General features: G+C 31.3%; 1 protein-coding gene across 1 annotated transcript in view; it reads left to right on the top strand.

The window, feature by feature from the left end:
* Window positions 1–17871, top strand: part of LOC111633718 (double-stranded RNA-binding protein Staufen homolog 2-like) — a 140067-nt gene that overhangs the window by 33041 nt on the left and 89155 nt on the right. Inside the window, exon 4 of the mRNA XM_023378331.1 lies at window positions 5194–6033. Within this exon, the coding sequence (XP_023234099.1) occupies window positions 5194–6033 (840 nt within the window). The remainder of the gene's footprint in view (window positions 1–5193; window positions 6034–17871) is intronic.

The following is a 17871-nucleotide window of genomic DNA, read 5'->3' as shown; positions in this document are numbered from 1 at the left end:
CTGCAATCTTTGGCTATATCTTGGGCTACTCCAATATTTTTTTTGTTGGTGTGTGTGTTTTAGCTGGCAGCACTGGCACTTTTGTGTGGTGTTTTTCTGAGGACTGTGTGTGGTGCTGAATCAAACGTTTTTGATACTAGATCATCTTCTAAAGTATATTTTTTTTTTGTTTTTATATTTTTCAATATATTTATTTTGTTTGTACAAAATAAAGAAATAATTTTTAACGATACAATAGTCACGATTATTATTTTAAAAAGTTTACGTTAGGCTTAACATCAACGAAAATTCAACGCAAAGCGACACGCAATGGAGAAAAATTTCAACACGGGATAGGTTAATATATTTTTTCGTACATAATCGGTTATCCAAAAAAATAAGTTATCCGAACAACCCCATTCCCCAATTGATTTGGATAAATGACACTCTACTGTAATTTCCTAATATGCTTAACTTGATCTTGGCTATTTCAAGTCAAATAAAGGAACACTGTATATGCTTCTTATAGATATTGATGTACTGTACAGTACATATATTGATGAGCTATGCATTTTGTGAAAAATTTTTTACATATTGTAAACCAGTGAAAAAAGCATTTTAAGAATATTTTTTGTATTACAATACAATTGAAACTTTAACATAAGTAAAAGATTTTTACAATTTCAATGTTTTTATATTTCCAAAACATCATCTTCAGGAACAACATAATTAAACTAGAACATGTAAATGTCAATTTAATATATTTTTGATTGTCGTTTTTTAACAGTAAAATACATTAAAAACATGTGAAAGTAAGGAAGGAATAATTTAATGTGGTGCTATTAAGAAATGTGTTTAAATAAACAATATTAAAAATTAAATTGCAACATCCAATAGGTATTGTTTACTGGATATTGTGATTGGAATTTTCAATTATGTTATGATTATGTATAGATATGATTGATTAATTTCACATCTTGTGTCTTCCAGCAATACTTTATTAAAAGGTTAATAAAGTATTGCTGAAAGATATAAAGAAGGTATGAAGTTAATTATTGTTAAGTTCTGGCTTTTGAACAACACATTGCTTAAGATATGCTTAAAACTTGAGTTTTAATCATATTCTGAAAAAAATTGCTACAATGGAAATAAGACCATTTTATAATTCAAACCAACTATATATTATTCTTTGAAATTTCTATTGAAAAACTGGTTCCAATTTACAGTTTAGAAGGTATCATTTCAAACATTGATTTTTTCTCTATTTCTTTTGTTTCATTTTTGTTAGCAGCAGTTCATAATTACAGTTTAAAAATAAGTGAAATAACAAGTGGAAAAATGGAACTTTTGAGAGGGAGACTTCTTAACACTGTCTAACCAATTTTCTACAGTATTCTCTATACACTTTTAACAAAAATGAAATTCTGTTGAATCAGTTTTTTTTTCTTTTATCAAATGTGTTATAGATTAAGGGGAAGTGATTATTTTTATTCAATAAAAATGTGATATGTTATATTGATGCATTTGCATATGGAGAAAAATTTTTTATAAAACACTGTATGCATCATATTTGATACACTGTTGTTTATTTACTTATGATCGTGCAACTTCAGATTGCATAACTTTTTGCAATGTTGTACAAGATATAAAGAAAAGTTGCATATGTGCCTGTATTTATAAGTTGATTTTTTAATTTTTTATGAATCAGAAAGGCTTTCAAAATGGCTGTCAGAAAGTTTATGCCAGAAGATTTAGTTTGGATGTTGGACAATTATAGAATTAATAGTGATGAAAATAATTTTGAAAATGATGATACTAAAAGTAATTTTTATTCTGAAGATGAATATTGTCTTAACACATCTTGCAAAGATATATTGATGGCTATATCCTTTTATTCAGAACAAGATAACATTCAATCACAAACTCCCACTGAAAGCAGCATCAAAAAAATGAAATATAAATACTACAAATGTAAATTGGAGTTTGGATTTTCTCAAATCAAATTGGTATTGAAAAATTCCATTTAACTTCTCAGTATGGGATTTTTGAACAGCTGGATAATTCACAAAATGTGCAACACAAACCAAAAAGTATTCACTCCAAGACATTACAAAAGTTGTAGCAGTATCTTTACTTAGTAATTTTAGTTTATATAAAGTGCTTTCTATTCCTATTGACACTTGTACCAAGAAGCACTGCAAGAAAAATAGTGTGAAAGAGATGTTTTCCTTGCTACAAGAGGATAGAATTAAAAGATGCCAACCAAGCAAGAAAAACAGAAAACCAAGTTTCAACCCATTGTCTCAGCTGCAATACGGTGTATTGTCATTCGTGCTTTAATGCTTGCCATCAATCTAAAAAATAAAATATCCTCTAATAAGAAAAAAAAATTGCATTTGTTTTAATAAATTTTTATTTCAAAACTAACATTTTCTTTTTATAAAAAATCGATAGCAGTTTAACTTTTTAATAATTATATTATAACCCTCTTACATTTCTACTTCTGTTTTTAAAACAAATAATAAATTAAATACTGTATATACCTTCAAATTTACCATTTTATAATGTTCTTTTTGCATAGAAATACATCTCTCCATAAGAACGTTGTCATAAAAACACTAAAAAATTAGAAAACTTCAGGGAACAATGTTTATAATAATAAATGGATACATATATCTCATATGTCTAGAAACTTAAAATGCATAAGTCATAAGTTTCATTTTTAAACATTTGTTTGAAAATCTCTAGTGAAGTATATCACAGGTGATGCATGAACAGTTAAAGGATTAAACTTTGTAAGTGTTAAAAATAAAAATACCTTTATCTATTATTCCTCATTGTTCATAAATGTCACTTCCTCAGTTCTGTTGCTATGGTTAAGATCCATGCAACTTGATTTTGCCACTTTCGTTGATTATCTCATTTAATACATAACATGACCAAAAATCACTAGGATAATAAATTTCAGTTTATAAAATGCCATATACAGTAGAGCATCGATTATTTGACTCAATTGGGGACTGGGGTTGGTTGGATAACTGAAAAATATGAAAAAATATATTATTAGTATAGTATATTAGTATATCCCATGTAATTATTATATCGCTATTAACCTACTTCACATTGAATTTTCATCGATGTTAAGCCCAACAAAAATTTTAAAAAAATAATAATTGTCGTTATTGTATCATTAAAAATTAGAAAATTAAGCCTCGTTCAAATACTGCCTCCCTTTCATGGTTGAGCCAGTGTTGCCAGCTAAAACATGTACAAATAATAATAAAGTAGCCAAGACATAGCCCAATATTGTAGCACCACATCACTAGTGGACATTTGAATTTGCCAACTAGAATGTGGTCGGTTAACCGATGTGACAGTTAATCGGGGGTCGGATAATCGGTGTTCTACTGTATTGGAAAAACATGTACATCTGATATGTTCCAATTTCTATTAGTAATTTACATAACATTTTATGCTAATAGGTTTGTTTGTTCAGTTTAAGAACTGTTTCCAACCCTAGTTATTACTATTAATGTGCAGATTAGTGTAAATCTATTAAAAGCTGCATTTGTAGAGTTCTATATCTTACAAATGGGGATTTTTCTGCCTGTTATCATAAACAACTTTTCTATTCATAATATCAGTTAAAGTATATTGAAAATTATTTTAATGTAGTTAATATTAATTTACTTTTATCTACCATACAATAACAAAATGTCTGTGTTTGAAATAGATTATTGTTGAGATGAATAGGGACCAAGTCAGATTCTCTAATAGCTTAGTATTAAGATGATATAATGTCAAAGTAAGTAGGTGCCAAGATGATCAAATGCTAAACCACACTATTGCCATAATTAATTGGGCTATTTTTTGCTACAAATTAATAATTAGAAACTAAATAATTTGTGTTCAACTTCCACTCTGTGCCAACTGTTTTTTCCAGACTGTTCTAAATTATTTAATAATTATTATAATTATTTATTTCAATAAGAGATAGTGCATAACATCTACCTTTAGTACCAAATTAGTTAATTTCTGATTATTAATTGTAGCAAAAAATAACCTGATTAATTATGGCAATTATTTGGTTTAGTATTAATACATCCAGTTTTGGGATGTTCATATATATCAGCCATGGGAAAATGTGGCTCTTGCTGAAAATGTTAATTTGTGCTTTTTTATTATTATTTTTACAATTTTATTTCCACAATTTTGTGAGAATATGTTTATTAAAAAAATTCAATAATTGTTTTATATTATATAATAAAATCATAGTACAGAACTGTGGTACAGAGTAAAAAAGTACAGAACTGTGGCTCCCATGTAGTTTGTAAAACCTACATTTTGGCTCATACTGAACTTTTGCTTGCCCACCCCTGATATATATGATCAAATGCTGAAATGACTTGGTTTGGAATTTGACATTAAAAGTGGCATTAAAGAGAGATACTTTGTTTATTAATATTTCTTGTGCTTCTAATTACAGTAATCTTTCTATTTATGCAAATTCACTTTAACGTGATTAAAAAATTTTTGAATTATTAACTTTATGGAAATAAATGATAGTTATATCAAAAAGTTTGTTTTCTGTTATCAGTAATTCTTTTATATAGATATACTGTATATTTAAAAAAAACTTTAGTTAAAACTTTTCTACCCAATATGAGTAAAATATTTTATTTGAGACTATGGATTAAATCCCTATTTTAAATAGCTTTCCATGGCTCTATTTTCATGGTTTTTATTCACATCTTTTTTGTGGAAGCAATTACTTGCATAAATGAAGAGATTATTGTATTTCAATTTTAATTTCTTACCATTGTACTGATAATTTGTTTACCATGTATTGTTTACTCTTAACATATTCTACTTTTGAATAATCAAGGAATTGAAAAAAATCAGTAACAAGAAGTTTTAAAACAATAATTTTATTTACAATCTTTCATAGTTAGTGATTTTAAATAGTTAAAATTACATTCTTAAACATGTTAAATAACTAATCTTGAAAATATATTTTAAGATTTGTAAAATCCTTTATCTTGTATATAATTTTTATTTTAAAAATTGACTTTTATTATTGTAAAAAACTTAAAAGATTTATTGAAGTAAATTAAGATTTTTATAATGCATTGAAAATAATTATTAAAATATATTCAATAATTCAAAAATCTTAGGCATTTTGTTGAAATTTGAATTTATTTTATTAAAATTTAGGTCCAGCATCAGTACCACCTGGTGGATGAGTCGGGCCCTCCCCATAAGAAGACATTTACGGTTGTACTGAAGTTGGACAAAGAAGAATACACAGCCTCAGGACCGAGTATAAAAAAAGCTCAGCATGCAGCTGCAGATATTGCCCTTGATCAAACAGCATTAAAACATCCACCTCCAAAAAATCAAAGGAAGGCATTAGATCCTATAACACCAACTGTTGAACTTAATGCTCTAGCAATGAAAAGAGGAGAACCTGCTGTGTATCAAGTGATAGAACCTCAAAGACCTCAATATATCCCAAGTCTAAATTTCAGAGGGATGTATCATCAACGTTATCATTATCCCAAATTACCACCTACATACTATGTTTCATTAAAAGTTGGTAACCGTCAGTTTTTTGGAAAAGGACATACTTCACAAGCAGCCAGACATGCTGCTGCAGAAGAGGCTTTAAGGATTCTTCGTTCCCTTCCTTTGCCCGACCATGTTAAGAAACGCAATGAAACAATAAAAACAAATGGAGATACACCTGAAATTGATGCCAGTGCTGATTTAAAATCCCCAATAAGTCTAGTTCATGAAATTGCTCTTAAACGAGTGTTACCTGTTAATTTTGAAGTGATTAGGGAAAGTGGGCCTCCACATATGCGTACATTTATAACTAGATGTACAGTTGGGGATATAATCACAGAGGGAGAAGGAAATGGGAAAAAAGTATCTAAAAAACGTGCAGCTGAAAGAATGTTAGAGGAATTAAAGAAACTACCTCCATTACCTCCTGCCCAGCAAAAAGTTAAGAAAAAACCAGTTATGAAGAAAAAGAACAGAAACTTGATTAAGGTAAGAAAGTAACATTTTTAGTAATGAAATTATAATTTACATTGATGTAAATTTTATAGAATGTTAATAGTAACATAATTTTATATAAAAATATTTTTTTATTCATAAAAATAGTTATATATATATATAAAATTTAATGTATATATATAAAGCAAGCACACCAGACAAAATTAATCATTCTTAACAGAAATGACAGTAAACAGTTACCAGTTGCACAGAGAGTGCTGTGAGAGAATTGTTGGGAGATAAATAGCATAGATGTGATCTACAAAGTAATTTCTGTTTCGTGAATTGGTGAAGAGCAATGCAAGTGTTGAATTTGGTTTGCAAGAATATGGATCGTTTGACAGACATTACAAAATGGCAAAAAGGAATCATTGTGTTCAGCTGTTCCTACAGACACAAAGTGAATGAAGTCATTCAATTCATTTGTATGTTGAAGCATATTGTTCATCAGGTCTACAGGTCAACAGTGGTGTAGTTCATAGTCAACTGAAAATCATCTGAGTGTGCAAGAAGCATCATTGCTCATTATTAGATACATTCTAACAGGGATGACTAATTTTTTGTTTGGTGTGCATATATATTTTAAATAGATTGCCCAACATTCTGTTTTAACAGTATAAAATCATTCAAAAACATTAGGTAACAAAGAAAATTTAATTTACAATTTTATTTCCACAATTTTGTGAGAATATGTTTATTGTACAGAACATGTAACAATAAAACAGTACAGAAATGCAGTACAGAATAAAAAAGTACAGAACTGTGGCTCCCATGCATTTTGCAAGACCTACATTTTGGCTCCCACTGAACTCTTGCTTGCCCACCCCTGGTATATAAACTGTATTGACAAAATGTATGCAAGTTTAGTTTCATAACAAATACATAATGATACATAAAAAAAACTTCAAGATTGTTGTTTCTTTGCTTTTTCATTTGCAAATTGGTCAATTATTTTCTCCAGATCAAGTTGACAAGCTATTGTTTATTCAATTGATATAATAGCTAGAGATAAGATGGTGTTGTGACATGTTACTTCTTAAAAATGTTTTGATTAATTTTAGTTTTGAAAAACTTCACTGTACTGTTGCTGTCATTGCCTGTAAAGTTAAAAAATGAGGCATGCTGCAATAATGTGGGAGAACTTACTTGAGGCTGCAGTGTGAAAGTTTGGCAACTTTGCTTATAGAAATAATTTCGTTTACCTGACTATAAAAACACATTTTAAATCAAAGCAGTTGAGGTCCAAAACTAGGCGAAATTTGGAGGGATATGCCAATTGTAAAAATTCTGATTTTTTTTTTTCAGAATATTTTTATTAGATGATGCAACAAGCTATGCAAGTGATAAGCACTTAAAAAGTATACAGTACATTTCTATGCATTTGTAGCTAGAACTATTTTAAGATGATCAATACAAAACCTTCCTCACTTATTTCTAGCCGTTTGTACTTGAGTACGAACATTTTCGGCTTTCTTAATAGGCCTTCTTCAGGTACACTGTGGTCTGTTAGAGCATCAGTTGGTAGAAGTTTAAACACTGCCAATGTTTACCTAGGTATCATCTTACCAGTGATGTCATCGTTGATGATAGGTATAGACGATACTGAGGGCGAAAAATTCTTTCTTTTGGTAAAAAAGGGAGGTGTGCAGATAGTACATGATGGGATAATCGCTAAAGTTGGGGAATAAATTGTAAAGTAAGCGCGCTATGTAAAGAAGATGCACTGTCATGATGGGGTTAATGAGGAATGATGTCATAGTAGACGCCGTAAATAGTTAACGATACAGTAAGAAGAGGCGTGCGAACGACCGTAGATGGGAAAGGGCGAACGACCGTAGATGGAAAGCAGAATTGGAAAATAAACGTGACAAGTAAAAAAGCGCTAACGGTTGCACGCGGCGAGAGTGGGTTGGTCTATTTAGTTTAAGGGGTTGTCGAAGAGTGATTTCCATGCGGAGGAGAGCAAGTCTGCATCTCTGCTGTTGATACAACTGTCTTTGAGGGATTGCTTAAATATTTCAAAACTATTCTAAGCTTGGTGTGGTTGCGCATAGGAATAATAATCCTTGCCTCTTCCCATTTGGTTGTTATACTAGGTTCGCTTGCAAACTGGGCTAGGGTGGAAGTGAACTTTTTGTTGTATGCATTGTACTTGTGCTCAGCTATCCTCCGCTTAAGTGATCTATTGGTTGAGCCAATGTATGTTAGCCTCTTGCACGGGTTAGATCTGCTGTCCTTTAGTGGGACCGTGTAGACTCATGGTGTCCTAGCTTTGCTGCATTTGTCCTTGGTATTAGCCAGAAGTTTATAAATCATAGGGTTACGTCTGTATGCAAGAGTAGCATTGACCTTTTTTTTTTTTTTTGCTATGAATTTAAAGGCTTGGCTCACTCTAGGGTCTAAATCGACGGTAATGTGCTTACTTTGTTGCTTTAGAGCAGTGGTTCCCAATTAGTTTTTTCTGCGTACCACTTCAAGAAAGAGCTCAAACTCGCGTACCCCTTATAGCAGAAATTCATATTAATCCACACTAATATAAATTCGAAGGTAATTCTGTCTGTCTGTCTGTCTGTTTGTTAATTTTTCACGTCTAAACCACTGAACAGGTTTTAATAAAATTTGGCACAGAGATAGCTTACATGTTGGAGATGAACATAGACTACATTTTACTGCGAGAAAATATCTTACTCCTACGAGAAAATTTGATATAATGCGGGCGAAGCTGTGGATAGACAGCTAGTGATAAATAGAATAAGTTTTTTTTTTTACATTTATTACCTTTAAAATACAATTCTAATAATAATAAAAATAACATAAGGTTATTTAATTTTAATGTGACAAATGTGCACGATTTTCTTTGCACAACTTTGTAAAATCTGGTTNTCATTATTTTTTTTAAATAAAATTACTGTATACATGTTTTGTTCATTTGTTTATATTAAGTTCATCTTGTAACAACAACCCATAACTTGATTTAATTAATAAATGTCAAATGGTCATTTTTGGGCTTAGTCAAATGATTATTAGTTACTAATTATTAACTTAATGTAAAAATAGCCTGATAATTTGGTTGAGCATTTTGACATTTATTAATTAAATTGGGTTATGAGTTGTTGTTATAACCCAAATTAGTTGGAATTAAGTTCACTTTTTTTTTTTTTAAATAAGGATTATAACAGTTACTCTCTTAGATGGTTGTTGATAAACTTTTTAATTCTATTATTTACTTTTTATTTCCATCGTGTTAAGTTCTATAAATTACTTGTATCTCAATAAGTGTTCCATATTTGTGCACAGAGGAATTTCATGTTTCTTAAAATAAGCTATGCTTTTTCCAGTTTTGTAATTGTTACTGGTAACTTAACCCCTTGACGTCTGCACCCGAGATAACTTGAACAGGTTACATAGCGTTACAGAAAACGCTCTCCTTTCAGCCCCCCAAATTTTTTTTTTGGATTTTTGGAATGTTTTTTAAGTCTCCAAATTTTTTCAAAAATTTTATTGAGATTTTAATTTACCTTTAATGATGCACGATTAACTCTTAATTGTTTTTTAATGCAGTTTTTTAATCAAATTTAATTAATTGTTCTAAAGTTGTAGTGCATGGATTTTACTTCGGTAAAGTTATTTAAAGTTAGTTTCAGATGTCAAAAATGACCTCCAATAGTTTTTTAATTTTTTTAATTAATATATTTTATTATATATACGTTTAATTAAATTGGGGGGGTTGGAAATCGCAATAAAAATTTTAATTTTTTAAAAATATTTAAAAATATACTGCCAGCTAGTATTCACCCTACTTTAAACCCTTGTCCTCCCGAGAAGTCTATGAGAATGCCCCGGGAAATCCAACACCAGATGTTCTAAAGGTCATCCAGCTGTGTAAACAATGACTCATCAGTGTAACATATTGCAGAAAGGGGAGACAATGGAAAATAAAGTTTGAAGCTTTTTCTTCAAAATTAACGCATTTCTTTCGTTTTTTTTTTTCAGTTTTAAGTATTTTTTATGTTTAATTAAAAATTCCTAAAAAAAATTCTTACGGCAAGTGGTTAATCAAAATTAATTCTTGAAATAACACTAATTTTGTATTGAAATTACTGAAAATGGAAACATTACTACATTACACATTTTAGAATATTCTAGTCATCTTTTTATTCAAACTTTTTTTATCATATATGTATATATCACTTTTTAAAAATCATTCAAATATTGGAGTAATTTTGAATAAACTAGACCACTTTTATTCTTAAATTGTAAAACTCATTTATATCCTTTGTTCAGATTTAGATATCCATACTCCATAGTATTAAACCAAATGAAGTGCCATATTATCGGGCTTTTATATGGCTAAATTAATGATTAGACAGTAATTAATTTGTGTAGAGATAGTCTCCATAGAACTATTATCATCATTTAAAATAGATTTTAATTCTACCATTTGTTGTTAAATTTTTACGCTTTGAATTTTGATATTAAAAATGTGCATAATTTTAAAGTTCTCAGTAACTTTAAATTTGATTAAATTTGTAAATAGTCCACTTTACTAAAGAAAACACCATTTTTTGTATTAAAAGAACTTGTGGTGGATATATTTAGTTAAATATTTTCAATGATAGATAAAGAGAAAATTTCATTAAAGCAGTTTTTTAAATATTATATGAAGAAATCAAAGAGTAAATAATGCATAAAGAATCTGATTGAAAATAAAAATAAAAAAGTTTTTGTAATAATGTAATGAATAAAAAAAATATATATATAAAGAGTAAGCAATATGAAAATTTAAAACTAACAAGTTCTACAAGTATTTAGGATTCCAACAGGCCAAACTAACAGAACATACACAAATAAAAGAAAGATTAATTAAAGAATGCCAAAGTAGGTTAAATGCTATTCTTAGAACACAAGATATTTGCCGCATATTTAAACAACATGGTCTACTACTGCCCCTTGCTCCATTACCTAACTTGCGCAGACTGCTCTTCAATGACCGAGACAAGTTTTCCACTCTTGAGAAGTCAGGAGTTTATGCAGTTCCATTAGAAAATCCTGTAACGGGGAATAGCATGAAATACATTGGGGCCACAGCAAGAATGTTGGCTACCTGCCTGACTGAACACCAGGATGATATTACAAAAAGAAGGTGCAGCATGAACTCGCAAGAAGGGTATGCGACATGAATTATAACCCATTATGGGCCCACTCCACTATACTCAGGGCATGCAACAACTGAAGACTACTCTTTATATGTGAGTCACTATGTATAACAACATTTGAAATATGCAACATGCCTACTCATAGCTGCCTAATATATGGATCGCCCTATACAAATGATTAAACGGTGAATTACATCACGTCATGTCACTGACAGGAAGCAGTATCACGCATGCGCCGTGTTTTGTCACATTCGTAACATTGCACATAATTCAAATTGTAGCGGATTCATATCGAAAAATTATTCAATTTTAAATTTTATGTGTGTTCTTCTCTCGAACGATCATGTTTGATTAAAACATTTTTATTTGCCTGAGGACGATGGAAATATATTCATCGAAAGCGCTCGAGTGAATGAAAAACGATTAATAACACTAACACAGTGAGTTTTAATTACCAATTAGAACACAATTAAATGCAAAACACACAGTTAAAGCAATAAACACATACATTGTCCCAGTACTCACTTATTCTTTTGGAGTTATACATTGGACTCACACAGATCTCAAGCAACTCCAAAGGAAAACAAGAACAACACTTACTAAGCATAAACATCATCATCCTAAATTCACCACAGAAAGATTAATTAATTCTTCCACCTAAAGATGGTGGATGTGGCCTAATTGATGTAGTTAACCTTCACTACAAACAAGAAACATCACAGTTATGTAAAGCAGTAACTCTAGCAGACTCAAATAACACGCCATTAAACTTACACTCATATCATACGAATACGACACAACATATAAAAGGCATAGATACTATTAATTAAGCAATCGTGGACTCTAAAGGCCCTCCATGGCAGGCATCCTTATGACCTGGCTCAGGATTTTGTTGACAAAACTGCATCAAACAGCTGGTTAGCTCAGGAATGCCTCTTTGGGGAGACGGAAGGATTCATGATTGCCATACAGGATCAGGTCATAAATACTAAAAACTACAGAAAACACATACTCAAAGATACAATACTCAGAAACGACACATGCAGAAAATGTCACATCATGCCAGGAACTATACAACACATTACTGCTGGTTGCAAGCTCTTGGCACAGACATAATCAAGTAGCAAATATAATAAACCAAGAGCTTGCAAACAAACACAAATTATTATACATCCACAAACCATACTACAAATACATTCCACAACAGTACTAGAAAACAAGACACAGAAAATGTACCTATGATAGAGCCATAATCACAGATAAAACAATTTATCACAACAGACCAGACATCACACTCATTGACAAACACAATAAAATCACATACATTATAGATATATCCATTCGAAACACTCACAATATACAAAACACATGCACTGAAAAAAATTAGCAAGTACATAAAACTCGCCCAGGAAATAAGGCATCTGTGGAGGATGGAAAGGGTGCTTATTGTATCTGTTGTTTTCTCCTGTACAGGTGTGATACCACACACACTGCATAAAAGCCTTGGAACATTATAATTGAATAGAAATACATACATCACACTACAGAAGGCCACTATATTGAATACATGCCATATTGTTAGGAAATTCCTGAATACAGACACTGACACACTTATTTAATTTTAGTTTTTGGTTGCTATGCCTTGACTCTGATCTGGCATAATAAACAGCCACCGGTTTCAATTGAGTATAACTCACTAAACACAACAGAATAATAATAATAATAATAATACTGATCTAAATTTTTATTTCTTGGTTAAATGTAATTTATGCATGTTTATGCTTTAGATCAGTGATGAATAGAATGAATATGGCCCACAAAGTTCTATGTAGCCCCCAGGACTTTGGCATTTTAATTTTTTTTTTTTGTTTTGCCTCATGCCATTATGCAATCCTAATTAAGCTGATATTCATGACAAAGAGCATTCAAACTAAACTTGATCAGTGAAAAGATGAGAATGATGAAAATAAACTATACTATATATTACTAGTTTGCATATCATTAGAATATAGTAAATGACAACATGCCTTTTGTACTTTTTCCACAATAATTTAATAGAACAATGTTTTCAGCCACTTTTAAGTCCCTGCCTTAGGTTTTTTTGTTTTACACAGTTCAAAAAATTGAATGTACTGCACATTCCAAAGCAAAATGTTCAAATACAAACATTACATTATTTAAACCTACAACATAGCAAACATAACTATATATATATAGAATAGGTACCAGACTGAATCACATTACATAAATAATAATCAGTTCAAATATAATACAATAAAAAATAAACTATCATAAAGAAAAAGTTAAACTAAACATTAAAAATGTTTAAAGAGTCAAAATCTAAAGGCATTAGAAGCTGTGGAAATTTATAAAGCAAAGCTCAATGGTGATTGCATTAATAACAGGGAAAATTAGAACTTTTCAATTGTCTGGCAGTCTCTGCTCAATAACTCTCCACTAAACGAATACTCTGCAATATTGTAATTTTTGTTTTTATGTTTAGTTTTATTTTTGCTTTAAGACAGTTTGTTTTAACAAATACAAACATTGATAAACCCAATTTTTAGATTAATGCAAAAGGATTGCCAGATTACATCAGACTACATTAATACCTACCTCTAGGCCAAAATTACTTGATGTTTAATTAGTAATAAGTAGCATTACCAAAGGTTTACCTTTTAGCTGTGCTAATTGGGCTGCAATTTGAAAAATTTTAGACCTATAAATTCCCACTGTTGTTTGTCCGCCCGTCTTTTTTTAATCTTGAAAACGGAGTTAGATAGATGAAAATCAAGACCAGATATGGAAAGCTTGGGGACAGTAGGGCCCAATTAAATCTATATGAACTTCTGATGCTAACTGAAAGTAATGTTATTTCAACTTAAAAATTAAAAATTTTCTTTTGAAAGGAGTTTGATAGATGACCGATTCAACTCTTTTGTTAAAGGAAAAGTATGATGTACAGGGGAAGACACTACAGTACTACGAGGGCTGTTCAGAAAGTTCGCGGCCTCAAATAGAACAACAAACAAAATAATGTTAAAACTTTTTTTATTTTTCAATGTAGTCTCCTTTATTAGCAATGCACTTATTCCAGCGATGTTCTAGCTTTTTTATGCCATTACAATAGGTCGATTTGTCAAGGTGTGCAAAATACTCGTTTACTTCAGAGATGACTTTGTCATTTGAGTGGAATCTCTTTCCAACCAAGAATTATTTTAAATTTGGAAAAAGGTGGAAGTCACTGGGGGCCAAATCAGGTGAGTACGGTGAATGTGGAACTAATTGGAAGCTAAGTTCGTTTATTTTTTGTTCAGTGATTCTGGCATTATCGTGGTGAAACAGAACCTTCTTCTTCAAGTGTGGCCTCTTCGATTTCTTTCTTCAGTTTTTCCAAAAGTATACAGTAATAGACAGCATTGATGGTCTTTCCTCTTTCTAGGTAGTCAATAAAGATGATTCCTTTAGCATCCCCAAAAAACCGAGGCCATCACTTTCCCCGCTGATGGAACTGTTTTTGCCTTCTTTGGTGGTGGCGAACTGGGGTGTTTCCATTGCTTCGACTGTTCTTTTGTTTCAGGAGTGTAGTAATGGATCCACGTTTCGTCAGTAGTCACAAACCGACGCAAGAAATCCCGTGGGTTTTTCTTGTAGAAGTCCAAACACTTCTTTGACATCAAAGTGCGAACACGTCTTTGCTCAGCGGTCAGCAGATGCGGCACCCAACTTGCTGAGACCTTCGTCATACCCAAATTTTCGGTTAGATGTGGTGCACTCGGTCGACAGAGATGCCTGTTGTCTCAGCTATCTCACGCGTTTTCAAACGGCGATCTGCTAACACCAAATCGTAAACTTTGTCGATATTTTTTTCAGTGACAGCAGTTGACGGCCGTCCGCTGCGAGGGTCATGTTTCACACTCTCTCTGCCAGATTTAAAAAGGGCTGTCCATTTTTTCACAGTGGTTTACGAAGGAGCAGACTCTCCCAAAACTTCATCCATGTCAGCTTTGATTTGAGATGCGGTCAACCCTTTTTTCGTCAGGTATTTTATGACCGCACGAGTCTCCGTCTTCTCCATTTTTGACAAAGCATGTGCACATTGACTATCTGCTAAGCTGTCGTGGCGAAACTTTACAACAAATCAAGCGGAAATTGGTATCGTATCTTTAGCAAGGATGGCTGAATTATTCCCGCCAAAAATTAAATTGATCGCAGTGCCGCATATAGGCAAGGCCGCGAACTTTTCGAACAGCCCTCGTAATTTGAGGTGGAGAGAACATATTTTAAATGAACTAAATTAAAAAAATGATTAAAAATTGCAGCCTGGCATTGTGACGATGTCACAATAAATAATTACTCATTAATGTTAAATAATTTTAATTATCGATATTTTGTCTCAGAATTGCAATAAAATTAATTCGTTTGTTTTTTTTAATCACAAACATATAGTTCATGAACATTTAAGTTATAATATAAGCTGAATTTAAAATAATATTTAAATTTTAAAGCTTCAAAAAAAACTATAAAAAAATTGAATTGAATGAATATATTTTTAAGTGATTATAATGTTGAGATTTTCAAACAAAACAAACCACACTTCTCTAGCATCCTGGGGTTAAAAGTTTTGTACTACTCTATGTACTAGTGTACAATCTCTTGTTACACACTTTATGACTAACTACAGAGGGTGATGGGGTTTGGTTAAGTAGTGTTTCTAAATGAAGTATTGTCTTGTAGCAGTCGTTTTTAAATGTTCACAACCAGGGTTCACAGCAGCAAAGGTAAAGCAGCTTTTACATCCACTATACATGCAAAGCAAAATGGACCTTATATGTATATGCAATATTATGCTATTGCATTAATCTTGCATTGCATAATTAAAGCAAATGTAGTCCTTAATCTTTCCATAATATTTTTATCAATAGTTACTTTGATGTTATTTTCATATTATGCAATTGCATAATATGAAAATTACATTTGCTAAAATGGCTCTGAAAGTCATCTAAAGCAGTGTTTTTCAACTTGTAGGTCACGACCCGCAGGGAGGTTGCAAAGCCTTACGTAGGGGGTTGCGGGTAAAAGAAAAAGACAAGTGTTTGTAGGTCCTACACTACAATAAAAAAAAAACTACAATTTCAGTGAGAAGGCTGTGCCTGTTTATTTTACAGTACAATTGGTTTTTCGATCAAAATTTAGATCTCAACAGAAAGAAAATTAAATATTTAGTTTTTAAAATCACTGATATAGTTTTAATATGGCCCTGGGGGGTTGCCATAATTTTTTAACTTGTAAAGAGGTCGCATATTCAAGAAGGTTGAAAAACACTGAGCTAAAGAATAGGAAAATTCAAACAAAATCATCTCAGATGTAAAAAAAATTTTGCCAAGTAAAAATTGATGACAATTTAGACGATGGTCAAAATTTTTCTTAGGAGTTTAAGTGACAAGCTTATCTTTACTAAGGAAAAATTCATGTGCTGTCTAAAATGCATTGCAGTGGACTAATGCCTTAGATGCCTTAAAATTCTGCCCTATTTATGCTCCTAACCCTTAGCCACTGCCAGAAATTTTCATACTGGACATTGAATTAATCACTAAAAGTATGAATGAAACAAATCAGGATTGGTTTCATTGGAAAACCAATTTCTGGACAAGACAAAACGAGCACAATAATTCAGACATGCGATGATTTCAGGGCATTATACATATGTCATGCCAATGGTTAGAACAAAATAATGTTCTGATGAAAGCGGATAAGTCACAGGGAGTAGTGTTGCTCAAATGATCAACATACAAAGAGAAATTAAGGGATTATGTTACAATCACAGAATGCCAACTAGCACCCATCAATTTTTACAATCATTGTAGCAGAGGGTTAAAAGTAAAGATGTAACGAATATTCGGTTACTATTCAGTATTTGGTCTAATACCAAATACCTAAAAACAGGAGTAAGAAATAACAAAAACACAGTAAATTAATCATTTTGGTATTTAGACTTAATGTTGTTTGGTTAGTGTTGTTTGTTTATATTTATTTATAACTTATAGCTTGCACAAAATAAAAAAGAAAATAATATTAGTCACGTGTATTCACAATTTATAATTACAAAGATCAGCAAACGTACAAACCTATTCATTCGAGAATCGTAACTAGAGCCGTAACTAGGTAGGTGCAACAGGTGCATTCGCATAGGGCCCACTTGGAAGAGGGGCCCAAACTGCTGTTCACAAGAAATTATAGCTTTAAATCTTAAATTTTTCATCCTTTTTATTGGCGATTACATTTAGCCTTATTTAGACCCTAGATGTCTGCTCACCAGTGTTCCCAACCGTGGCAACTTTTAGAGGGACATAGTGAGATAGCGGAGACCGCAGACAAATCAGCCAAAAGTAGCGACTTTTGAAATTTTGTTTATTTATTTTTTGAGAAATTTAAATTTATGTTTATAGTTTTTGAATTTATAGATTTTTCTCTACTTTATAGAGCTCTCTGGCAACCACTAATATTATTACGATATACAAACTGTATTTCTAAATTTTTCTACAGTGTGCAGAGCTAGAAATCTGTAAAGGTAACATTTTGTAAGAAAAATAAATCTCCCTGGGGATTTTTTTAATTGCTAAATTGCTAAATTAAAAACGTGGTAACTCTCAAATAAAATTTTAGTCTCGAGATT

Source organism: Centruroides sculpturatus, unplaced genomic scaffold (assembly GCF_000671375.1).
Source record: "Centruroides sculpturatus isolate CEXI.00-Female unplaced genomic scaffold, Cexi_2.0 scaffold850, whole genome shotgun sequence".
Classification (NCBI taxonomy): Eukaryota; Metazoa; Arthropoda; class Arachnida; order Scorpiones; family Buthidae; genus Centruroides; species Centruroides sculpturatus.
The sequence above is the reverse complement of the archived record's forward strand: the minus strand, read 5'-3'. Positions and strand labels throughout refer to the sequence as shown.